At 38.0% G+C, this 26067-nt stretch overlaps 2 protein-coding genes across 3 annotated transcripts; both read right to left on the bottom strand.

Moving 5' to 3' along the window:
• Window positions 1-926: 926 nt before the first annotated feature.
• LOC137045710 (serine/threonine-protein kinase pim-2-like) lies at window positions 927-12696 on the bottom strand. Of its 2 annotated transcripts, XM_067422580.1 has the most exons (8): window positions 11917-12694; window positions 10436-10687; window positions 9743-9834; window positions 9548-9598; window positions 8720-9101; window positions 8449-8631; window positions 2500-2647; window positions 927-2264 (listed from the first exon to the last, which is right to left on the bottom strand). In XM_067422580.1, exons 1-7 carry the CDS (start codon window positions 12203-12205, stop codon window positions 2544-2546), a joined length of 1353 nt encoding a protein of 450 aa, XP_067278681.1. In that variant the 5' UTR covers window positions 12206-12694; the 3' UTR covers window positions 927-2264; window positions 2500-2543. The 2 variants fall into 2 exon arrangements, with proteins under 2 accessions (XP_067278681.1, XP_067278682.1); XM_067422581.1 differs by lacking the exon at window positions 2500-2647 and having other exon boundaries at window positions 11917-12696.
• Window positions 12697-14182: 1486 nt separating this feature from the next.
• Window positions 14183-24598, bottom strand: psmb1 (proteasome 20S subunit beta 1). Its single transcript, XM_067420713.1, has 6 exons — window positions 24429-24598; window positions 22988-23095; window positions 20284-20365; window positions 20002-20131; window positions 16079-16185; window positions 14183-14479 (listed from the first exon to the last, which is right to left on the bottom strand). The coding sequence occupies exons 1-6, from the start codon at window positions 24527-24529 to the stop codon at window positions 14294-14296; spliced, it is 714 nt and encodes a 237-aa protein (XP_067276814.1). The 5' UTR covers window positions 24530-24598; the 3' UTR covers window positions 14183-14293.
• Window positions 24599-26067: the final 1469 nt, after the last annotated feature.

The following is a 26067-nucleotide window of genomic DNA, read 5'->3' as shown; positions in this document are numbered from 1 at the left end:
CCTCAGACGCAATGCTGAAACGTCCCGGTCCTTAGTTAAAATACCAATTTTCTCACAATTTACAAATAGTTGGAAACATTTGGGATATTGTAAGTACTCAATTGAACAAAATATATAACACTGGCCTAGTGGTTTTTGGATATTTTACTGCAAAAATACTACATAGTGCACCTTTAAAATGTTAAATATTGAGATCTATACATGCATTTCAACATATTAATATTACATTTGTTATTTCTGATATCTGTAAATTAATTTCTGTTATTAATAATTAGGAGAGTACTTTCAGATATCTAAAATGGCTTTTAATAACAAACCCATTCATGATATCAGAAATTAACATCTCTGCCAGTGTCAATTAAATTATTGATATAAAAAAAATAATTATTTTTACTAGTAAGATTTGTATTCCTGATGTGAAATTGGAATTAGAAAGAAATCAATTATTGATATCAACAATTCAATTTGATTGGAAGCCTACACTCTAAAACATGCTGGGTTAAAAACATCAATTAAAAAAAAGGTGGGTTGAAAATGGACAAACCCAGCAGTTGGGTTAAATGTTTGCCCCTTGTGCATCCTTATGGACATTTTGTGTTAATGTGTTAATATGTTAACGCTAACTGCATAAAATTTGCCACAGGTTTGTATTTTTATTGGTAAATGGTCAATTGACTGCATGTATATAGCGATTTTCAAGACTTATGGCCATCCAAAGCGATTTAAATCTTGCCTCACATTCACCCATTCACTCTCTCATTCACACACCGACGGCGGTGTCAGGCATGCAAGGCTTCATCCAGACCGTCAGGAGCAGCATATATATATTCCACTAGGTACATACAAACTCGATTCTAAAAAAATGTTGGGACACTACAAATTGTATTTCAAATTTCAATATTTTATTCAGAATAAAAATAGGGAAAATAAGTTGATTTTAAATTTCAAGGCATCAACAAAAGTTGGGACATGGCCATGTTTCCCCCTGTGTGGCATCCCCTCTTCTTTTTATAACCGTCTGCAAACGTCTGGGGACTGAGGAGACGAGTTGCTCAAGTTTAGGAATAGGAATGTTGTCCCATTCTTCTCTAATACAGGCTTCTAGTTGCGCAACTGTCTTAGGTCTTCTTTGTCGCATCTTCCTCTTTATGATGCGCCAAATGTTTTCTATGGGTGAAAGATCTGGACTTTAGGCTGGCCATTTCAGTGCCGGATCCTTCTTCTACACAGCCGTGATGTTGTAATTGATGCAGTATGTGGTCTGGCGTTGTCATGTTGGAAAATGCAAGGTCTTCTGACCTGTAAGGTCAGACTATAATGGACGGCGTCTGGATGGGAGCATATGTTAACTTGTTCTAGAACTTGGATAAACCTTTCAGCATTGATGATCTTTCCAGATGTGTAAGCTGCTCATGCCACACACACTCATGAACCCCACACCATCAGAGACGCAGCTTCTGAACTGAGCGCTGAGAACTTGGCTTGTCCTTGTCCTCATTAGTCCGGATGACATGGTGTCCTAGTTTTCCAAAAAGAACTTCAAATGTTGATTCGTCTGACCACAGAACTTAGTCTCAGCCGATTAATAACCCATAACAGGATCTGAAATGGACCAAAACCAGTTTTAATATTGGTACAGATTCACAGCTTTAAGTAAAGCACATCAACAGTCTTTGACCAGAAACAGCAAAACTGAGCCACACCTGAGCCTTAAATAATCCAATAGGCTATTGCCAATACAGATTCTTAATATTCGCTCTTGTTATTGTATATTTCTCTTATTTGCCATTATTGGCAATACGGTATTTAAACATAGTCACGACAGTTAAGTACAAAATTGCAACTCAGCCATCATTTACCCGTAGAATTAAACAAATCTAAACAAAAGATATATATTTTTGTAAATTCATACAAACTTTGAGATCTTTGATTGAAATGATTTTTAATGAAGTAAATCACTCGTGTGCCTTAAACTGCACTTCATTATTCTGTTATCAATCATCATTTAATGATCAATTCTTCTCAACTAGTCTCTTTCTAACAAGAAAGGCGTATAGCTGCTCTAAAACAATCTGAACTCAATCTGAATCTTTTAAAGCACGAAACAAATAAAGCAAATTGCTTTTAAAACAAAGCAAATGTGTGTGTGTGTGATGGCGTGACGACTTCCCAGGGTCTCTCCTGTTCTCACTCAGACTGATATCCATCCAATCCTGCGTTCAATCCAGTGTGTTTTCTGTAGACTGGATGGTGTGTGTCTAACCCTGAGGAAGAAAAGCAAAAGCATTCTTCACACTGACAGTCGATCACATCTCAGTCTTTAGGGCTGGACTTCTGTTCATTTCCTGATTATTCCTGTGAAGCTGATTTAAAACGATCTGGATAGTATAAAGCGCTGTATAAATGAAGATAACTTGACTATAACACATTTGAAAATCTCACTACAGAACTGCAGATCAGTGATAATAACCCTTCTCTGCCTGTCACACTTCCTCAAACCTGAAATCACTGATCGAGAGACTCTGCTGCTGAGCTCCTCCGATCTACAGTCCTTCATTTCTAATCCAGTCGTGTTGCTGCAGCTGCGCTAATGTTGGCCGTTTGGTGGGATCCCGGGTTAGGCACTGTCTAATCAGATCCCTGCATTCTGTACACATTTCATGAAGGAGAGGCTGGTTAGTCATGACCATCATGTGACACGAAAGTTGGCATCTATGAAAACTGCATCTGAAAGATGATTAATACAAGTCAAGTGTTCTTTATTGTCCTTTAAAGGTGAAGTATGTCATTTTCACTCTTACTGGTTCTTGTTTCAGGTCCTTCATTTCAGGAACACATTTATCTGTTACATTTCTCTTCATTAACTTTTAGCGTGTGTGTAGCATCGCAGTGAAAGTCTGTTCGCTTTGACGTGTTTATGACCTGTTTGAGCTTTGAAGGTATAAATGCAGCGAATTTTAGCTTTCACTTCTGTGACTCAGGACCCTATCCGTATCACACACCCGTCCCGACACAGTTCTCATTTTCACGTCCAGCTCCACGTTGTTTAAAGGGCAGGTGAAATGCTGTTTCATGCATACTGATCTTTTTACACTGCTAAAGACTTGGAATCCCATCCTAAACATAGACAAAGTTTCAAAAGTTAAGGTGGACGTTTGATGGGAGTATTTCTTTGTCAAAAATACTACTTCCGGTTAGTCATAAGTTTCGGCAAGTTTTTTGCGATCATGCGTCCCCTTTGAGGTTAATGGGGGCGGAATTTCCTTGTATGGGCCTTACGGACAATTCTACCGGAAGCGCGTGAGAAAGAGAGAGAGGGAGAGAGCGAAAGCAACAGGCTACGCCCATCAAAGCGCTGGCTCGTAGGCTGCTGCACAGGTGATGTGCACAATTAACAATGACATCAAAAAGTGCGTTTTTGGTTGCCAGACCAAGACAGTCCTGCACAGATTCCCCAAAAACCCCGCGGTAAGGCAACAGTGGATGGAATTTGCTTTTCCGGATCAGCAACTGAGTTGCGCGAATGTTTATATCTGTTTGCTGCATTTCGGTGCCGACTGTTTCATAAACAAGGCCCAGCTCGACGCCGGATTTTCCAATCGCCTAATGCTGAAGGATGGAGCAGTCCCAACGATAAAGGTCCCAACGTTAGAACCGGAGGCGGTGAGTGAGACTGCTTCAAATGTCTGTGTTTTTGCCTATGCTCATCAAGTAGCCAAACATGATCACGTATAGCTAATTGATCAATGGAGCATGCGATGTGTAGTGCGTGCACATTTGTTTAGCTGGCCACTATATGTGTAACTTTATGTTTGTGTATTGTAAAAGCACTCCAAACAACAATACACAAAGAGTGGGGAAATATGTTGAATTAAATAAGCGAGCTTCTTCATTCAAATGCGCTACTATTCCGTGTCTTTCTATGTAAACACTAACTTAACCTGCCGTGCAAAACCAGTCCGCTTAATAACGTTACAATTGTCTACACAAACCACGCGTAAACACACAAACACACGTCCACAACTGCACTTCTCACACGTACACCTTCAAAGACAAAAATACGACGATATAATTCAAGCATAAATATGTAAATAACACAAGCCGCTAAGCATATTATATAGTTAGTGTATAACTTGTACCACATACAGACGTCCTGCTCTAGTCGTTTTTGCTGCTGCTCCTGTTCAACTGCAGCCTCTGGGTCTGATTCCGGATCATAGATGTATGGCTGTATCTGATTAAAAGCCATATTTTTATTTTGAATAAAGTTTTTTCCCGCTGTTAGGGATGACACAGCTTTACAACGCACTCGACTCAACACAATAGCAGCAGCGAGCACACGTCATTATTTAGCTCCGCTCACACGACACGCCCCCACCCGCTCGGCTTTTTTCGGAAAGACTCGGAACAGCGCATCTTTCTTATATAATTATAAAAAAAAAAAGAATTTTCGGAGATATGCAGGATGCAATGCTACTCTATAGGTACTCAAGATTGACATGACACTGACTGAAACTGAGTGTTTCACCCCCCCTTTAAATATCCAGTGCACTGGTGTATCTGTTCCCTCGTGGGCTTCTGGTCTAAGCCAGGTGTGTTCAGGAGCACTGTTGGCGTGTTGTTATTTTGAGGAACTGAAGACGACTGACCATTGAGCAACAAAAACCTGCTCTCAAGTCAAAAGTGCAATATTTGTTTGTGTTATTTAAAGGTGTGTTAGTAATGTGTGCATATAGGCGGTGCACAACTCAGCATAGATGTAGCAGCACACACACATTTAAATTAGGGGTTGAACGACTTCCAATTTTTTAAGTTGACATTTATGCGATGAAAGTCGGCGTCGACTAGTCGCTGATGACGTCATCAAAGAACAAATAAGCCTGATCCTCGAGCTGAGAGCATAGACTGTACAAAAATATGGACGTAGTGTCCGTGACGTCCCCCATAGGATTCCGATAAGCCGTTCTGATTCTGAAGCTTAAAGTAAGGGCGAGCTGGGCGTCGGGGGCAGGTGCCCCCCCATTCCAGAGCCTTGCCCCCCCCAGCTGCCCCCCTAACTTTGATGTTCCAAAAACTGTAGTCCTACTTGTAAAAACAACCCGAACTGCCAGTATGTCCAATACATTTACCAAAAGTAAACCATTTAATTTTTAATTTTAAATGTATTAAAATTAAAATACATAAAATACCCCTCCCCCGTGGCCCCGCCCCTCAAATACGTCCCTGATTCAAACGTGCAGAGAGGCGTTCCTTCGCTCAGTCTGGCTCTCTCTCACACACACACACACACACACACACACACATAGCGAGTCTGGGAGCGGTGCAAAGCCAACAAACCCACTGGAGAGACTGAGCTGTCCCAGAGCCCCTGAAGGTGAAGTGAGTTTCCCCAGGTGTAGTTTAAACACACGTTTAACCTAAAATTGAATTTGTAATGAATGTGTGCTAAAGACGATTCAGCATCAGCAAAAACAGCGAGGCAATTGCGTTAGCCAAAATCAGCGCCGGTGTTAGAGCAAGTTAACTTACTTTTGAGTTTTGATATTTAAAAAAAAATCTCAGCTCTCAGATTCTGTCACTTTTATTACGAAATTCAAACAATAAATGCCGTTTTGGCGCTTGTAAATGTTACGTGACAGATCCCTAGCTAGCTGCACTTGGACCGATCATTTCTAACTTAACTTTAGCTAATAGTAAATAAACACGAATGAACAATGTTGAAAGAAACAGTAGCCTACAACTTACCTAAATATATATTCCTCATATATAATATCGACCAATCAATCTAACAAATGGGTCAATAAAACAACTGGAGAACAATTGTCACATAACATTTACCTCAGGAACGCCATTAAATGATCATGATAGGCTATAGCACATTAGTTGGCTAGAAAAAAAAGAGCTAGAGTATTTTGCTAAATATGTATAGTGTACCATATTGCATATTTATTATAGCCTATTTGTATTCATATCATTAAATAAAGTTGTTATTACAGTATTTTTGTTGTTGTTGTTGTTGTTTACCTTAAATAACACTGCCAGCTGATAGGGCTTTCTGTATGTTTACAGCATTTAGGTGAGTTGTTTTTTCTTGAGATTAGGGACATCTTGTGTGCCTAATATTTATCCAAATGAGTCAATATTAAATCAAAATCACAATAATTTAACTGAATTGAAATAACAAAAAGCATAGCTTACCAGAAATTGTACCATGTAAACACTGTAACACGTTTATGGACTAAACCTAATAAATTCAGTTGTTGCTAAAATGTTAGTGACAATCACAATGCACTTATTGTGATGCTATAATTTTTTATTTTTTACATTTGATTTAGCTAAGCAGTCCTATTAAATCCAATTCCTCTTAGATATCACAGCAATGAAACCAGGTTAAAACTGGGGAAATAAATACAATAGGATTAAGTAGTCTAAACATAACTGGTGTGTGCATGTGATAAATCTTTCTGATTTTATATTTGTTATATAGGCTACTTATTAGCTTCATGGCCCTACAGTGTAATGTAATACAAGGATAATCAGAGGTTTTCACATATTGACTTTTGCAGGCAAGAGTAGTTGAAGAAAGTAGCTGGAGCCTAACCATGAAAAGGAAGGCTAAAAGTGGGGATATTACTAGCTTTTTTTGCTAAAAAAAAAAAAAAAAAAAATCCTAGAAGTACACAGGAGGAAGAGCATGAGGGAAATGAAGGAGAAGGCAGTCAGCTGGAGAGACCAGGAGGGTCAGAGCAGGAGAAGACAGAAGGAGACAAGGAAATAAGTGACAGAGAAGAGGAAATAAGTGAAGGAGACAAGAAAATAAGTGAAGGAGACGAGAAAAAAGAAGAATCAGTTAGAGATGAAGAGGAGGCTCCAGATTCAGATAGAGGGACAGAGGTAGGGAGTGATCAGGAGGAGGAAGATGACGGAGAGGAAGAGAGTAGACTTTCAATTCCCACAATTCTTGTACTTTTTATTTTATTTTCATTTAGCTTTTTATACTGTTTTGTTTTGTTTGAACACTGGGCTTATTACTGAATTAAACACCGTTGTAGTATGTAAGGGCATGATTAAACAATAAGTACTGTAGTTTAAAAGTGGTTTTGTGTTTGTTTTGTTAAAGCAATTCACATAAAGGGATTTCCATGTGCCGTCTACCCCTGCCACCCTGCCAAGACCTCTTGCCCCCCCATGTAAAATTTTCTAGATCCGCCACTGGCGGATCATGAGCGCGCCTGCGGATTATTGAGCGGAGTCAAGTCAACTTTATTTATAGCCTATAGCGCTTTTACAATGATGATTGTTTCAAAGCAGCTTCAAAGTGTTAAACATAAAAATATTGCCACAAAATGTTATTCGGCTGTACAGTCGCTGTGGAGAAAACTGAAAACTAAATGTAGTTTTATCATGAGCCTCACCAGTCCGCTTCGCTGCACTTTGCTCATTACAGGCTCGTTCTCGTCAAAACGCCCATGTATTGAACAATGGTCGGGTTTAAATCGGGCTCGGGCTCATAATTAAAGTTAATGTGTCGGGCCGGGCCGGGCTCGGACACAACGTGCACGGGCTCGGGTAGGGTCGGGCTTGATTTTTTGAGCCCGCTCTAACCTCTAATGTGGGCGGAGCCGAGGTGACGCAATGACTATAGACGGCGGATTAATGGCTATCCACCTGTCACTCAAAGTAACCACGCCCTTAATTATGCAGAACTTTAAGGCTTTATATAACGTAAACGAATGAGTTATAAAAAAATGTACCCCCTCACAGTTGTCATAAAGGGCAAAATTAGCCGTATAGACCAAAACCGCAATTTGTCCCAGGCTGTAAACATGTTTTTTTCTGCTGTAAAGTTGGGAATTTTAACATGAGGCTCAATGAGATTCTGCTCCTTCTGGAGCCGGTCCCTAGTGGCCAGTCGAGGAACTGCAGTTTACATTACTTCCGTGTTGGCTTCAAGAGAGATCGCGGGAGGTTGCCGCTTGGCTGACACGGGTCTTCTTGTGCACAGGACAGCTATGGCAAATGACACAGCACTGCCCATAAGGTTATTGCTCCTTCATAACAGCTTCTGTATCAGTTCTTTTGTCTTATGGTCGTTATATTTCTCACAGATTTCTGCTCTTCTGAATAAGATACAGATAAAGTAGCACAATAAAGATTACATGTGACTGCATTAGTGAGTGGTTGCGTTGTGTGTGTGTCAGGACATTCACAGACAGCTCATGTTCTCTTTTGTCTTGTTACACTTGAATGGTTTAAAAGCATTTGCATGAATAAGAGCGTGATCATATAGTGTAACGCCAGCCCGAGGCAGAACGGATGCTGTGTTAACTGCATTAAAACGTGTTAAACTACAAAAATCTTACATACTTCACCTTTAGCTACTGTTTCTCTACAGATCCATGCTTTACGTGTGTGTGTTCATCAGTGTTATCAATATTATTCACTCACCTTCAGATATGCTGGAGTTCTTAAATGTCACTTTGGCTTGTGTGATATCTGTTGAAGTGAGGAAAGGAAGAGCGCAGTCGTTCATTATCTCGTACAGCAACACCCCTAGAGACCAGACATTGGTTGGGACGGCGTGGTATAGAGGGTCAGTGAAGACTTCAGGCGGGCAGTAATCCGCCATTCCTGGAAGCAAGACATTTGGGCATTGAGCAGTTTTTTCAAAAGCGTCAAATAATCCGTCACCACATCCACACACTCCAGAAATGCTCACCAATGTATGATTTGCTATCATAGCCATCGCTGCTGAGCAGGTGACCGGAGCCGAAGTCGATCAGCTTGAGCTGTAATGTGTTTGTCGTCAACAGGAAGTTGTTTGCATGAACGTCGTTGTGAAAAACGTCCCGATCGATGCAGTGTTGAACCGCCAGCACAGCCTGTCTCATGATGACCCGAGCGGTGCTTTCGTCCAGTTGAGGGTTATCAAGGATGTACTGCAGCAAACTCTCGCAGGGCTCAGGGAACTCCATTATGAGGGTGAATTTTCGCGGATGCTCAAACCAGTCATAAAGTCGTATGGCGTAGGGGCTCATGGGTTCCTGCCTCATCTTTAGCAGGAGCGCCACTTCTGTGATGAGAGGTTTGGGATGGCCGGGCTGGAGAAAAGTAGTGGACAGAAGGTTAGCTGGGTAAAAATCCTATCATTTATAAATATAAGTTTCTTTGATCTTTGTAGATATGATCAACAGAGCCTTCATTTGCACCTAATGCTTCCTCTACAGGTGTATTGACTACAGTCATCAGCACAACACACACACACACACGTCTGGTTCACTATGTTTTTGAGGAATCTCCATAGGCGTAATGGTTTTTACACTGTACAAACCGTAGTTTCTATCCCCCACTACCCCTGCCCCTAAACCTACACTCAATGTAGGTGATCTCAGGATTTACTATCCTTATGGGGACATTTGGTCCCCACAATGTAATATCAACAAGGGCACACATACATACACACACACACACACACACACACACACAGTTGTATTGACTACAGTCATCAGCACAACACACACACACATTCAGCTTTTGACCAACTCACAATGGAAAGATAAACATCGCTGTCTTCCTTGCGCATCCGCTTAATTGCAACCTGTAAAAGAAAACCGTGCTCAATAACAGTAACATTATTTCAGCGTCTGACCTAGCAAATAACGTATGATTTGAGCATCTGAACCATCTGTATCAAACATGTTTGGATGCACGCAAGAGCAAAATGTTCAATTTTTAGCTTTACCCTTTTGCCATCAAATTTCCGCGTTCCCTCGTACACTTTGCCGAATCCTCCGGATCCTAACATCTCTCCAGCGTCATAGAGAGCCTCAAAGTCTGAAAAACAGACAGAAAAATATTGAGAATATATACAGAATACGTTTATTAGATCCTTTGTTGTATATTAAAAATATCAGTGCTGGTTGTGTCGAGAAAATTATATTGATATTCTCCAAAAACAAGCCTTAAAATCCATTACAAGCCATTATTGTTATTTTAAAGAGGGATGTTTTTCTGGGGGAAAAATGAGGAAATGTGTCGAATATGTATCAGAAAGAAGGGCTGATTTTGCTTCTATATAAAAGAGGAAGATTAATACAGATGTAATATATATTTAGTGCTGACAAACTGATTAAACGCATTCAAAATAAAAGTTTGTGTTTACAAAATTCATTTGTGTATGTGTATTTATATATACATTATAATTACACAATACACACACGTATATTATGCAAACACAAACTTTTATTTTGGATGTGATTAATCACGATATAGCACTAAATATATTCATATAATATATCAACATATTAATATAATGTATATTTGCAAATATATATTCATGTGGAAACATGTAATCAGGTTGAATATCTACATACATATGTACGTATGTTTATTTTCAAAATAGTAACATATTTGACAAAACATGTTAATAACACACCTGTAGATTCACCGTTACTGGTGTTGAGGGCGCAGTGACCCGGCACAGGGGGCTCCGGCTCCGGCTCCGGCTCCGGCTCCGGCTCCGGCTCCGGCTCCGGCTCCAGCTCCGGCTCCGCTGGAGGAACAAACGGCTCCACCACATCCACAGCTCCACCCCGACTACAGCAGAGGAAGGGATACTTCACAGCCTTCCACAGCATCTTCATGAAGGAACCGAAGCCTTTCGCCTTCTTACATTTTTTTGTTTTTTCTGAAACAAAGAGAAATAATTAGAATGATCTCAAAATCAGACATTGATATAATGATGATATTACTTATATTTTACTGTTAAATTCTTATCTGTAATGTTACAAATCCAAAATAATGCAAATATTCCCTCAGATATCCGCCTGACGGCAGCCCTGCTTCTTCTTAATACCTGCGCTAATGTACGGAAGCTCGTTTCCGCCACAGAATAAAAAAATAATTCTGACTTTTTATCTCACAATTCTGACTTTTTTCTCCTCAGAATTAGACTTTATAACTAGCAATTTTGAATTGGAAGTTATAGTTTGAGTTTTGAGAAATGGAGCCATAGTTTCAAAAACTTTAAGCAAAAAACAAAACAAACAAAAAACTGAGTAATAATAGTCATTTTATTTCTGTTTTTATAATTTTACTTGCAATTTTCTTGAAAAGAGAGCAAACATTTCCAGAACGTATTTGGCCAATTCTGGCAATGGCAAAGGTCATATGGGCGATATCTTAAATTATATTTCATATTAAATATATTTAAACAAACATTTATACTTATTAACATATAGCAATGTCTTATCAAAGACAACGGACAGTGTTAACATGAATACTGGCACACAACAGCCATTTTGACATCCTTTTGTGTGCATTTCCGCAATAAGTCGTGAAATAGAGCTCTAGGTTTGAGAAGAATATGATATTTTTTCCAAGTGTAGTCTTTTAAAAAGGCGTCTGAAATAATAAATTACAAGTACAATGTAGTGTTATGTACCGATGCGGAAATATCTGAAACACTTCCAACCTCATTTTCTGCTGAATAGACACACAATACCAGCGTCTCTTTCTCTCTCTCTCTCGTTTCATTTGCTCTGGATGAATATTGTACATCATTTTACTCATTCCTGCAGATTTTGTTGTCACACTGTACTAAATTGAGTTATTTTTTGCTGTTGAGCTAAAATGTCAAACACACACAAAATAATGTCAAAACGCCAGTCATGGCCAGTATTCACATAAACACAGTCAGTTCTGTTTTAAGTGAACTTAGACTGTTGAGAAAGAAAACGGACAGATGTGTGTAATGGATCTGTGTGTCAGCTCTTAAAGTGACAGCAGACCTGCTGCCAAATTATGAGATATTTAGAAAATATATGGCAGTTTTCCCTCATCATATTGATGTCAAAATTTTGACATGTAAACACAAACACGTTATGGTCTCAAGTTGAAAATCCATATCAGTCTCACCTGTGGAGCTCTTGTTCACAGGTGAAGCCTCCGTGAAGACAGGTGAAGTCTTCTTAAGGACAGGTGAAGCCTCTGCTGACTCGACGGGGACTTGTCCTGGCAGCGGAGGGCACATCCACTCTTGGAGGCTGTCGGATTTGGACAATCTGCTGGCGTTGGACAACCTCCTGTCCCTGTCCTGCTTACCCTTATTTGATATATTCAGGCCACTCCACCTCCACTCCACGATGTATGTGCCTGTGCTGCTGAGGCTCAACTCTTCACACAGATTGTCCTCAGAGAGAGACATGATGTCCGCGGAGAAGAGTTCAAAAATCTGGAGACTGTGTGTCTAGACTTTCTCAACACTGTATAATCTGCAGATTTGGACACCGTAAAATCGCTGGATGTGGACGAAACTCACTCGATCAGTAACTCGATACTCTGAAACTCGATGTGTGTGTTTGCCATAAACCATCGGAGAGATTTTGCGAGTGTGCGCGAGTATGGAACGCGATGATTATGACATCATAGTGCAGAATGCGAGCTAGTGTCGAAGTGCATCATTTAAATTTAAAACAAAACTGGATAATTTGGCGCCTAATCGAAGATCGTCATCTCGCTTTTAAACACATGAAGTTTGAGTTAAATATTACAGTTTAACATGAATGGTTGGTAGTTTATTCAACCCGTAAGTGTGCGATTTTTTTTCTTCAGGTTTGTATTTTTGATCATTTTGCCTGTGTTCCTGCTAACTGCACATAAGTGTGTATTTTTATCGGAATTTTACTATTTCACGCCCAGTTTATTTAATAAATCTATTTTACACTGTTACACTCGGGATCTTAAGGGCATATATAATACAACTATTATGCTGTCGAATATACGAATCAAAAATAAAAGTTCGTATTTAGATATGTGTGTGTGAAAAATTATGGATAAATACACTCATTCCTGTATAGTTAATATTTGCATTCATGTAGGCTACTCGTGTGTGTGTGTCTATAATTTAAAATACGTACGTACAGGTATACAGTACACACACATTAATGTAAACAAGAACTTTTATTTTGAATGCAATTCATCGATTTGACAGCACTAACACTTCTATTATTTTTTCACAGGTTTGGCCTATAAAGTAAATAATCCCTTTATTCCTGTTTTCTGCTCCTGCACATTATAGAGCCAATTGGATAATGAAAATAAATTGTGTGAGAATGAAATTTTATTTGAGAAAAACAGTACTGCAAATTAGGGATCCACTGATATGAACATTAACCGAAAACTAATATTTTTGATATTTGAAAGCCAATATATTGTCAGATAAATCTAAATCCAAATGTTTGTATCATTTTTGAAAGCCTGATTACAAAAACTAAAAAGTCAGAATTAAAATCCATGTCCCAAGCAGACAATCATGATGCTCTCTTTATAATATTACCTATATTAACTTTACTTTCCTGTGATAATGAATTGATTCCAATCATTTAAATCAATTCAAACCATCATCATGATGAACAGTGCTCCTCTGAAGGAAATAATACATTACTTATACTTTAATATATCAGACACATTTTCTGATCGAGCTGATAAAGACATCATTAAAGATGAACATATATTGGCCGATACCGATCCAGTCATGTGTACCAGTGGGGCTTTACTGGCATCTAATGGGGACAAATGGGTACTGCTCCTGCATTGACAAATAAAAAAAAACACTGGATGCGTTTGAGAATAGACCTGTAAAAACTGAGCTTTTTTCTCTAGTAGTGACTGAGTGTTTTAAAGCAACAGCCAGTTTTCAACATCAGAGAACAGTAATAGCTGGAAATCAGACCTTTAAAGGGATAGTTCACTTTAAAATAAAAATTCTGTCATCCTTTACTCACCCTAAAGTTGTTTCAAACCTGTATGAATTTCTTTCTTCAGCTGAACACAAGGAAAGATATTTTGAAGAATGTCAGTAATCAATCAACTGGAGCAATTGACTTCCATAGGAGAAAAAAAAAATACTATGGAAGTCAATGGCTCCAGTTAACTGTTTGGTTACTGACATTCTTCAAAATATCTTCCCTTGTGTTCAGCTGAAGAAAGAAACTCATACAGGTTTGAAACAACTTGAGGGTGAGTAAAGGATGACAATTTTCATTTTGAAGTGAACTATCCCTTTAACATCTATCCCTATCAATTAGCAAATGTGAATTTGTTTTGCTCAACAGTTTCTAATAAATGCAGTTCTCAAAGCGACAAAATTCTGAATTAAAAGACAAAAGAAAGACACTAGTGATATTGTTAACGCATTTATTCTTGAGAAGGAATATAAAAAGAACATCAGATTAGAGGATGCAACTGGAGAAGAACAGAAACAGGCTAATTTTGGCGTGGCAGAGAAGACGTCTCAGTCCTTCCTGAGTGGCACGATCTCTTCTCGAATGCCTTCCTTGGTGATGATGCAGATCTTGAGAGCATCTCCGGTGTAGACGTCCCTCTCGGCGGCCGAGATGAAGACGTCCTTCACCAGCTGCACGGCCTTCTCCTGGCTCAGGGGCAGATGCTCCACGTTCTCCATGTTCTTGAATCCGATCTGAGAACAAAAGAAACTAGTTGAAGCCTTTAAGAAGGAACTAAACTTCAAGAAGTTTTCTCGAGAAGAAAACATCCTGCAATGACGCTCCATGAGTGATTATGTAGTACTTTCATTTTATGTTCGAAAAAGAGGGAAAGGTGTCCAGCATACAATTCTGTATTCAACAAATCTGTATTTTGCTCAATGAAAATGAAGCCCATTTTAAGACCATTACGACTTTTTGAATTGTGAAATTTCCACGACAAATAAGCATTTTACAAATACTGACATGATATATAAATAAAGGTCATTTCAACCTGCAACAAAAAAAAAAATGTCAAAACACAAAAAATGCTGAATAATCCTGGAAACAATCTTTATTTTGTTTTTTTTTAATTTGGTAATTTTAGTATTTGCTTTAAAATAGTAAGCAATCGGTTGACTCTAGGTTTAGCGTGTAATGTTTGTACTTGAATCCTTAATGTTCAGCATAGCCTGCATAGGTTCATTAGCTGTATTTGTTTTCATGGGCTTTATATTAAACATTGATTTGGTGGAGATCATTGGGCAAGATGCGGAAAAACATGGTTTAAAATAATGGATTAAAACTGAGTTCTAATAAAAAAAAATTAAAAAAAATCCAACTAAGCAAGAAAAAGAAAATCAACAGGTTAATTGATTATCAAAATAATCATTAGTTGCAGCCCTACATCTTTTGTAACACGGACGCTATTTTCTCAATTTATTAGCCACTACAGGAAGGGAGCTAAATGAATAAAGTGCAGTAAACGCTAAAATGATTTGTGCTACAAATCAGTGTTTTTAATTACAAAAACAATAAAATATTATGATAAGAAATTCCTGTTTGCATTGCTATATCAAGCAGCATATTGAGCCGTAACGTGCAGCTAAAATGCCTGGAAGCGAGTGGAGGACTCAGTAAAAATAAGGTGGACAGAGACTGAACTAACCTAACCTGAACAGTCTTACCTATAGGCGGCAAAAAAAATATGGACAACTCAACATCATCCGTTTTCCGCTTGCCCGAGTTGAAGCTTTCAGGCGGCCTGCACAGCGCTGACATCTCGGGACCGAGTCTGCGCAGTAGCGATCTTGGGACCGGAGTTGCGCAGTAGAGCAGGAAGTACAGTCGCTATATCAAAAGCCCGCCCACACTCTCACAGATGCAGAACAATTAATTATGTTGGTGTGAAATAAACAGTTATTGAAATGGAGAAATTAAAGCTAAAGCGCCAATCTGCTCCCAAAAATCCTGAAAAAAGCCCGTTAGTGCCTCAGTGACAACTTCACTCAGAGAAGATGTCGAGCTCAGCTGTCAATCATGACGTCACCCCCCCCCGTTTTTATAGCATCAAATAACTAACTAAACTAAACTTATTTTAAACATGAACACTTGAAATGAAATCATCGTGATGATAACTGCCTTCAATGACATTAACTTTGGGGAAAAAATATTTGAGGTGTAATTTTATTGTTTAGTTTGCCTCGCCTCCTTTAGAAAACACAGAGGGGCGGTCAGGTGGGACCGGTCACCGGGGGGCGATCGAGGCGCGAAAGCTTCAGTATCTGAGAGGGGTGCTGCAGGCCTGGTCTTACCTGGTTGTCCAGAAGAGGCTGCAGCATTGCACTCGCTGATCCTCCGGCTTTGTAAGAGTCTCTCTGGTAGGAACCAACTGGATCGAAACTATAAACGGCACCTCGACCTGGAACGAGAAAAAAACAGACCGGCTATTGAAAGACAATAATGTTTATTACAGCAAAAGCATTCCTTTTCATGCACTGGCTAAATTGGCTTTTCATTTCATGTAGTGTTAAACAAGTGGAAGTAAAACATCCAAATTACACTTTAAACTTTCTATATTCTGTATTTATAATGCATCATAAGGGTATTCTTAATGCCTTTTAAACAACCTTATAATATGTTGTATCATCTGATAAATAATCATAATTTACATGCACTTACCTATTTGTGGCTATAACTTTTAAAAGTACAATGCATTGTTTGTAACACCAGAAGCAGCCTGCATTCATAATGCATCATAACAGTATTCGTAATGCATTATAATGCATGCATGAATAATACAACCATATAATGTGTTGTCATCTCATGAATAATAATTACAACAGTAATTATATTTACCTACTTTTTAGATTTAGCAAAGCCTTGTAAATTTAGTTTATTACGAATAAAACATAACTTACATTGTGAACGTATTGTTCTTTTCCACATAATTGCTCTTTGATTTAACCCTAAGGAAAATGTCTTATCACTTCATGATATCTTATAGCTGTTAAAAAGATGACAACTTTTGTTACTTTACTTAATATAAATATAATGAGCACATTATAAAGCTTTTTAAAAAAGACTTTGTTTTTGTCCCTTACTTTAAGCAGTAAAAGACACTCATAAGATGTAGTCAGTCAATCAATCAATCAATCAATCAACTTTATTTATATAGCACTTTTACAATGACGAATGTTTCAAAGCAGCTTCACAGTATTGCAACAAAATTTGATTTGGCAGTACAGTCGTTCTGGAGAAAACGGTGAAGTTATCAGCTTATATGAATTTATCATACAGCGACAATGTTGGCAGATCAGTATTATAGTGTATAGAATGAAATAAGACCTCATTAATTAATTTTACTTGTATATTTAGTTGAATAATTTGGATCATAATTTTTGTGTCCCCTGTAGTGTGTAAAGCCTTTTCTCGACGCGTCCGCATGAGCAAAAATGACGTCGACGCGGAGGGGGCGGTCGTTTGCGTTGGATTTTTTGTAACTCCGCATCCGAAGCTGAACGAGTTTTCGGCGAATCTAGCCGAGCATGACATCTCATCACACCGGCACCAGTTTGCACATACAAATTAGGTGCTTATATTTACAAAGCCTACAAAAGCAGAAATAAGCAATCTTAAATAAAGATCCAGGTTTAACCAAATAAATCACGACACTAAAGTTTAGTGAAATTAGGAAATATTTAAGAGATCATTAATTTAGTGCATATTTTGTTCTCATGTCACAAGTAATAATATCAAGCTAAGGTTTACTGAGTTTTACACGATTCTTTTGTAGTGTGGTTTTTGGTGAAATGTACTAAAATAAATATCATCACCTGTGTGCATTAGCCCACTTCTTCTCAATGCTTTTTCCTGTTGGTTTATAGAACAATTACCCTGAGTCGCCCTCTGTTGTTTCAAAGAAGAGCACAACCGCGAGCGCGGCGAGTATAAACACCTCGTCCGTTTGGGGAGGAGAACGCGCACAGTCAGTGGAGGCTCGCACCGCGGAGACAGGCGATAGTATAAACAAGCCTTAAATGTAGTGTGATACTGATGTCAAGATATGAAACTATGGGATATACAATCAATTATAACTTGAGTGGATACAATTATCTTAATTCTGTGTTATAAATCATCATACTCTTAATAGTTATAACCCCAAATAGGTGAATACAGCAATCAGACATAACATTATGACCTGAAGAACACTGATGATCTCTTCATCATGGCACCTGTCAGTGGGTGGGATATATTAGGCAGCAAGTGAACATTTTGTCCTCAAAGTTGGTGTGTTAGAAGCAGAAAAAAATGGGCAAGTGTAAGGATTTGAGCGAGTTTGACAAGGGCCAAATTGTGATGGCTAGACGACTGGGTCAGAGCATCTCCAAAACTGCAGCTCTTGTGGGCTGTTCCCGGTCTGCAGTGGTCAGTATCTATCAAAAGTGCTCCAAGAGGAACAGTGGAGAACCGGCCACAGGGTCATGGGCGGCCAAGGCTCATTGATGCACGTGGGGAGCGAAGGCTGGCTGTATTTTTAGCTACTGTAGCTCAAATTGCTCAAGAAGTTAATGCTGGTCCTAATTGAAAGGTGCCGGGTCTGACCCCTGTCCACAGCTAAAAGCACCAACAATGGGCACGGGAGCATCAGAACTGGACTTCACTATTGAAAATTTAACAGTGACGCACTGAGCTTGAATTAAATATGCAAATAAAATGTACTTTTACTAACAACAAATTTGGTGCAAAATCCAAATTTTTATAGGGATTTTTTTATCATTCTCTTATAAAATGTAGGGATGCACGATATTGGATTTTTGCCGATATCCGATATGCCGATATTTTTCAGCTCATTTTGGCCGATGCCGATATATGTTTATTTTTTCCCTTTGTTTGGAAACAACACCATTTTGAGCAAAAACTATTTTTTTTCATTCTGGTTTCAGATTTCTGAGGTATCCTTACTAAAAGGATTCTTGTTGAAGATAAATAAATGTTAATAAAGTTCTTTTTATGATAAGAGTATATTAAAAGCTCTGAAAATAACAATAATAAAGTCATTAATTTTTCACCCCAGATGCAGCTGTAACCTAAATATTGTATTTTTGGATTTAACGTTTGTGCACATGAAGTGGGGGTGGCATGACATCCATTGATGCTGTCTATTAATTCTACAATTATTGTAGAGCTCCTTGGATTATTTTTCATCATCCATTTCGTAAAATTTTATTACAGATTAATACACTGTATATAAAAGTATTTAATTTACAAGTGTCATGCTTGTGATTTATGACATCATTACTGATTTGTTTATTCAGAACAAGAAGTAACTTCAATTTATTTGTGTATTCTACTTTTCATTGTATTACTGTAACAACAGCGCCCCCACTACATGTATAAATATATAGCGGACTAGCTGGAGGGCACGAGGACCTGGAGGAGCTTCTGCTGCTGTGGAGGCTGCCGCACCCGCTAGAGAGTGGGGAGACGCGATTGGGCTTGTTTTGGGCTAGTTTTATTGTGAAAACGTGGCAAATCTGCTGCTGACGGTCACGTCCTTCTGTACGTGCATTCAGAAATTCAAGGCAGCATTTAAAAACAGTCAATATAAATCACTGTACATGCAATGTATTTTCTTGTTTTCGCTTGAAGAAAGACCGCAGTGCTGACATGGTCTTATCGCTGTAGCACTCCTTGCACACGTGAGTTATTGCAGGCGCATATCAACACGTTATCATATCGGCAAGGCATATCGGCATAATGTTTTCATATCGGCCGATGCCGATTTTTATATTTTAAGCGTTTATCGGCCGATTGCGATGTCGTGCCGATAATATCGTGCATCCCTAATAAAATGTTCACTTGTTATAGTCTCAAATTGAACTGACCGACAGCTTTAGTGATTATAAAAGGAGAGCTTGTTTTCTGTGTCATTTAAAGAAAAGATTTTGTTTTTCATAAGACTTCCCACATTTTTCCATTTATTAAGGAGTGGAAATGGCTTAATAAGTGCTCCTCTGCTGGCTATAGTGGTCATTTCATGTATTTTTAAAATAAAAATGCTTGTTTGCCACAAAGTCATAGGGACTATTTCTTCCACGATACCATGTGGCGTTACTACAAAAGCTTTCTCACAGGATCTATCAGCACTGTTTAGTAACTGTTTTAAGCTTTAACAAACTCGATCACACGTTTTGGAGAAAGAAAACTGTACAAGCAATCCCGTTGCCAAACTCACCCTCCTCATCGAGACCGCCGATGATGTTGTACACATAGTAAGGGAAGAAACGCCTGCCGTACAGAATGGTCGACAGCATGGCTGCGATGGCTCCACTGGTCATGCTCTTATTATTTGAATGCTTGTACATCTGTAAGGGAAAGAAACCCACCGCTCATACAAAATGTCATGATGCATGTAAACATTTCTGAGCCATACTGTTAGTGCTGCCCGAACATGATCTGACCAGTAAATGCTATGACACTTTCCATTTTCCTCTCTAAGTTCTGTTGTCAAACACACCTTCAGTCTGGCCTCAATGATTTTGGTTAGCGTCAAGCAGTCGCCATGGAAACCACTGCAGCCGATCACCGTAGTGTCTGTCCTGTATGGGAAAGAGCGAGAGATCAGGTTCAGCCATCTTGTCTTTCTCTTGATATACTCCTTACAGCTACAGTTCAATCAGAGCACTGTAGCCACATATTGTCGCGGTCAAAAACTACAGAAAAAAATTCAGCACCCACATACTGTAGCTACAATAAACTTTGTAACCGTTAAGTTGATAAAAGCATAATGTTATGCACTTACTGCTTCAGATGTAGGGCTGTCATGGTTCCTTGATTCAATTAGATTACTTGATTTAGAAAAATCCAGCAAAATCCCGGAAGTGGTGCATTATAAGATCATTTTCTAAGCCTGCACAATATACTAAAACAATTTAAAAATCATAACATAGCAATGCTATTGTGATTTAACAAAGGCTGCGATTAAATGAAACGTATGCGCTCCAGGTTTAATAGCCTATGCACTTTAAAGGGGTCATGAATTGAGAAATCAACTGTCCCTTGAGTTTTTGATAACAGTCATGGTAATAAAGGAATACACTGTAAGTTTCAGAGCTGAAAACTTTGGTAAAAGAAAAGCTTTTATAGACACCAGGCCCAGAAAACGAGAGATCTCAGAATGCCTTGGTCATCGTGTGATGAAACGCCGCCTCAACAGAAGATGATCAACGCCTGATTCTGTAGCTCCGCCCACCCGGCCGTGCTTGGCATGACACAGGCCTACATAAAGCTAAACCGGATCCAACTTCTAAGCAATAAAAATACGGCATAAGCTTCATTCTGATTCAAGTATTACAAATGAATGGATGAACTTTATTTTTAATGAATATCCAGCTCACTTGGGGAAGACATTGCACGTTTCTTCATTTCACCACGGATTTGTTTGTAAACAAGAGACTAGATTTGCAGACAGGATGAGATTACATGAATGAATGAAGCAACATGCTAATCTGAGTAAAAATGTTTTATGTGATAGTATTGCATTGTTACAGATCGTTTGACATCTATTGTGTGTACGTGCCTAACAGAACACACCTTAGCACGCTGTCACAGCCTGAAGAATCCTTTATTTGTGGTGTTGTTGGTTTATTGCGATTTGGGATCAGACTCGGACATGTATGGGCCAGGGTTTGCAAAGCCCAGCACCCCAGGGCTGTGTGTGTGTGTGTGGTTTGCGGTTATATTCACCGATCGGGCGGGCCAAGTAATAAAAACATAACATTCCAATCAATTGCGGGAGGATGAGAAAAATAAATTGTGTTTGTTTGATAAAGACGTTTTGCGAGCTGGGCGAATCTTTCCGGTTGCCGTTTCCCACACACTTTCAAAACAATCCCTCACATTTACTCAAAGGGGAGCTGAAGCTCATTAAATACGCAAAACTTATCCAATCCAATCGTTTACTTCCAAATCTCCAGTGCAGCACACCCATCAAAACCCAGCGTTCAGGAGAGAGCCTCAAAGCCAGTGTAGAAAATAGCCTATTACTTATTAGTGTACACACAAATATCATTAGTTGGCCTCAGACAACAGTATGACATTTTTTTTAAAGTCAGTTCATGACACCTTTAATTAAGGCATGCAGGTTACGTGCATCTCAGAGCGGCCTAAATATTCACTATATTTGCTTACTAAAGGCAGTGTAATCCATCAGTATCACGGTTCTTCCTTGTCTTGCAACGTACAGCTACAAGAACATCGAAACAGAGATGGTTTATTAAATATATCTCTGATATCAACTCCAGCAGAGTTGGTAAGTCGTTTGGTTGGTTAACTCAGTCCCCACCATTTAAAAGAATAGATTCAAAACACTGATATAAATATATAAATGTCGCTCTAGAGAAAACTGTGATGTTATCCAGCCCATTTCAATTATCATATAGTGTCAATGTGGGCAGATCGGTAATATAGTTGAAATTTAAGTGTCCTCAACTGAGCAAGCCAAAAGCCAAAGGCGAAGTGTCATTGTTGATGTTGATGTCATTGCTCGTGATGGACTTTAAAAAGGAAAGCAGTCTAATAAGAGCAGAATTTTTGATGTGAGACAACAGGAGTGAGGATGTGTGTGAGCTCTGCTTCCACTGTTCACTAATCATTGGAAGTAGAAGAGTTTAATATATACGTGCAGTGAATGGCAAAGAAAGCAACAGAAATATGCGCACATGAGAGAATAAAGTGCGGTGCGGGACGAGCTCGTGTTGCACTGTTTTTATCATATTGTTTGTCATTTGCATTTGTTGCCAACCTGTTGAGAATAGTTAAAGGTTAGTGAATGTTAGTAGGATTGATTGATCACGTGATTGTTGCAAACATCTCTGTAAGGATGTTCACACTGGCAAGTGATTATTACTGCAATAAGAGGAGTGATGGTCAAAAACCAGGGCAAGATGAGTTTTTAGTTTTAAAAAAAATATAAAAATGAATAATAAGTTCTGTTGTCCTATTAATCAATTACTTTAACTGGGGTTTTTTGGCCATGGTATCGATTTAGTATCGGTATCGAGGTATTTTCGTCTGGTATCGTATCGAAGTCATAATTTTGGTATAGTGACAACAAAGTACGTATTATAAATTACATTTTATATACATTAAATGTGCTCAAAAAGCTAAAAAAAAAAAATTATAGATGTCATTTTATGTGAATAATTGAAGTGATAACTTACAGTTTGTAGCATTTCGGGGAGTCTCTGCTGTGGATACTGTATCCCTCGCTTAAACGTGTGTCTGAAGCCACGAGAGCAAAGTCTTCACCAGCCACCGCCAGCACAGTCCTGAGGAGAGATCCAGAAAAACACTTTAACTCTTTACAATTTATAGCAAGGACAACAAATGGCATGTATATCAGGGCTGTCAAACGATTAAATCACATACAAAATAAAAGTTTATGTTGTTTACATTTATACATATGCCTATACACGTGTCATTATTATATATATATATATATATATATATATATATATATATATATATATATATATATATATATAGATAAATGCATGTATATATTTAATATATATTTGCAAGTGTGTGTGTGTGTGTGTGTGTATATATATATATATATAGCTGTGATTTTCAGCATCATTACTCCAGTGTCACATGATCCTTCAGAAATCATTCTCAAATGATGATTTATTATTAATGATAGAAACATTCGTGCTGATTAATGTTTTTGTTTTGTTTTTTTGGAACCTGTAACACTTTTTTTTAGGATTCATTAATAATTAAGAAGCTCAAAAGAACTAGATAGAAATATTTGCTAATAATATAAGTCTTCCCTTCACTTGCTAATGAGTATTTGTCTTATTTAAAAAAAAAAACTTTTGAATGGTAGTGAAGGTTGTGAATATATATTAAATATATTTTGTTACAAAATATTTCTATTTTAAATAAATGCTGTTTCTTTATATTAACTTTTTTATTCATCAAATCATCTTGGAAAAAAGTATCACAGGTAATAAAAACATGATAAATCATCATATTAAAATGATTTCTGAAAGATTGTATGACACTGAAGAATGAAAATTCACCTTAAAATCACAGAAATAAATGATAGTTTAAAGTATATTAACATAGAAAACACATTATATTAAATTATATATTTTCTGTATCTTTTATCAAATAAATGCAGCATTGGTGAGATTACAAGGCTACTTTCAAAAACATTAAAAATAGTAATGTTTCCAACTTTTGACTGGTAACGTTAACGTTACTGTCTGTGTAGCCCAAATTATTTCTAATTTCACAAATTAATCTGCAGAAATCAAACAGCAACATCAATACACCATTCATTAAATATATCATATTGTTAGAGCAGATATTTCGACTTTGAGAAAGTTATTTTATTGTCATTCATATGCTGCAGCTATGATAGTGAAAGTAAAAAAGCACACCGTTCATAGCAACTTATTTTATACTTACTGAATTTATACCAGACTGAATTTAACTCCAGAATGGGAAGCTTATTATATGTAGAAACTTACAAAAGCAGGAATCAGTAAATAGACTTAATAAAGAGTTTCTGAGTGCATTTCTGCTGTGAAGTGAACTGTCATGTTCGGCGCGTGAGGAAAATGAAGACAAGGCAGAAAATCCTGCGCTTCTTACCCTCCGTTGAACGCATAAGGAGAGAATTTGTGCTCCACCGGCCCTGAGTAGTGATATTCCTTCATCTTTCCATTATCACCATACGCTTGAGAAGAAATCATGATGGAGCTCCCTCACCAAAACTCGCTGTATCACCGCAATATGGCCGCCGGAAGTTGACAGTCCTTTGTTTCCTGCTCGCTTACGTCACATGGCTGTAGTAGCGTACACCGCCGCCTGCAGGACGCCGCGTTTATTCACCGAAGCTGCTGTGCAATGCAATGGGTTTCGTCGTAAATGTGCGGGCAGTTGTGTATTTACGGTCTATGGTATAACCCAAAATATTGATACGTAAACCAAGTTCCCAGTGTATTTCATTGCGCCCAAGTGAAAAGGGACAGGGAAAGTAAAGGCCACTATATCTGGATAAAAAACTTTTTGATAGATAGATAGATAGATAGATAGATAGATAGATAGATAGATAGATAGATAGATAGATAGATAGATAGATAGATAGATAGATAGATAGATAGATAGATAGATAGATAGATGGACAGATAGACAGAAGTAACATAACATTATTAAGTAAACTACACATATATAAATATTATGTACAGTGACAAATTCTAATTTTTTAAATTTCTTTTGTTCATATAACTAAATTTTTATTTTTATTTGTAAAACTTGCTCAATATAGTTGTGTGCGACCATTGGCGCATCTTTTTAAAAGTAAATTCAACAAGTCATTTGAGTGTACCTGTAATTATTCTTGCTGTTAATGATTATTTAGGCTTTTTATGTAAACTTGTGATAAACGTATAAACTTCAGTCACTCCAGCCTGCTCAAAATGTTGAACTATAATAAATTACAAGATTTAAAGGGTTACTTTAACCAAAAATGAAAATTATTTTATCTCTCATTAAGTTTAATTTCAATTCCCATTCATCATATAAAGCAATATTGTCTCTTCAGAAAAGCTCTTTATGAATTTTTTTGAAGCATCAAAGTGGTAAAGTGTAGCTGGAGGGACAGAAATGTCTCAGATTTCATCAAAAAGATCTTCATTTGTGTTCCAAAGATGAACAAAAGGGATGAGCTGAACAAACAAGTCAGATCCGTGAATGCCCTACCTCACAACTTACAGGACTTAAAGGATCTGCTGCTAACATATTGGTGCCAGATACCACAGCACACCTTCAGGAGTCTAGAAGAGTCCATGCCTCCACGCGTCAGGGCTGTTTTGGAAGGAAGAGGGGGACCAACACAATATTAGGAAGGTGTCACAATGTTATGTCTCATTGGTGTATGAAAATATCAAAGATAACATTTCTGAGGGAACAAAAGGGACATGGTGATGGAAAAAAATACATGAGATGGGATGGAAATTTCAATGCTTTTGCATCCAAAACTTTTTTTTGGGGGGGGGGGGGGGGTAACGCAAAGTTACTTATAATGAATGCAAAACATTTGTAAGAAACTGCAAAAAGCATTGAAATAGTATATTTTTCCCAACCATGTCATATTTTTTTTCATATTTTTGTTGTGTTATAATGGCATCAGAATATGCAACAGACAACAAAAGAGAACACAAGCAATAATAAGCCAAGGAAGATGCCGTCGCAAATGATAATTGAATAGATCAGCACTGGCGCCGTGGTC

The sequence above is a fragment of the Pseudorasbora parva genome, chromosome 17 (genome assembly GCF_024679245.1).
Source record: "Pseudorasbora parva isolate DD20220531a chromosome 17, ASM2467924v1, whole genome shotgun sequence".
Lineage (NCBI taxonomy): Eukaryota > Metazoa > Chordata > Actinopteri > Cypriniformes > Gobionidae > Pseudorasbora > Pseudorasbora parva.
Note: the sequence above shows the minus strand (reverse complement) of the source record. Positions and strands in the feature narration are given on the sequence as shown.

What these genes read in the sequence shown, in the direction of transcription:
- psmb1 (XM_067420713.1), bottom strand. Translation starts at nt 24,529, where the DNA reads ATGATTTCTTCTCAAGCGTATGGTGATAATGGAAAGATGAAGGAATAT. An exon ending in CCTTATGCGTTCAACGGAGG is followed by an intron (nt 23,096 to 24,428) that starts GTAAGAAGCGCA and finishes ATCTCTCCTCAG; the next exon opens with GACTGTGCTGGCGGTGGCTG. An exon ending in CGGCGGTCTCGATGAGGAGG is followed by an intron (nt 16,186 to 20,001) that starts GTGAGTTTGGCA and finishes TTCTCGTTCCAG; the next exon opens with GTCGAGGTGCCGTTTATAGT.
- LOC137045710 (XM_067422580.1), bottom strand. Translation starts at nt 12,205, where the DNA reads ATGTCTCTCTCTGAGGACAATCTGTGTGAAGAGTTGAGCCTCAGCAGC. An exon ending in GCGATGTTTATCTTTCCATT is followed by an intron (nt 9,102 to 9,547) that starts GTGAGTTGGTCA and finishes ACTTTTCTCCAG; the next exon opens with CCCGGCCATCCCAAACCTCT. An exon ending in TGATAGCAAATCATACATTG is followed by an intron (nt 8,632 to 8,719) that starts GTGAGCATTTCT and finishes TCTTGCTTCCAG; the next exon opens with GAATGGCGGATTACTGCCCG.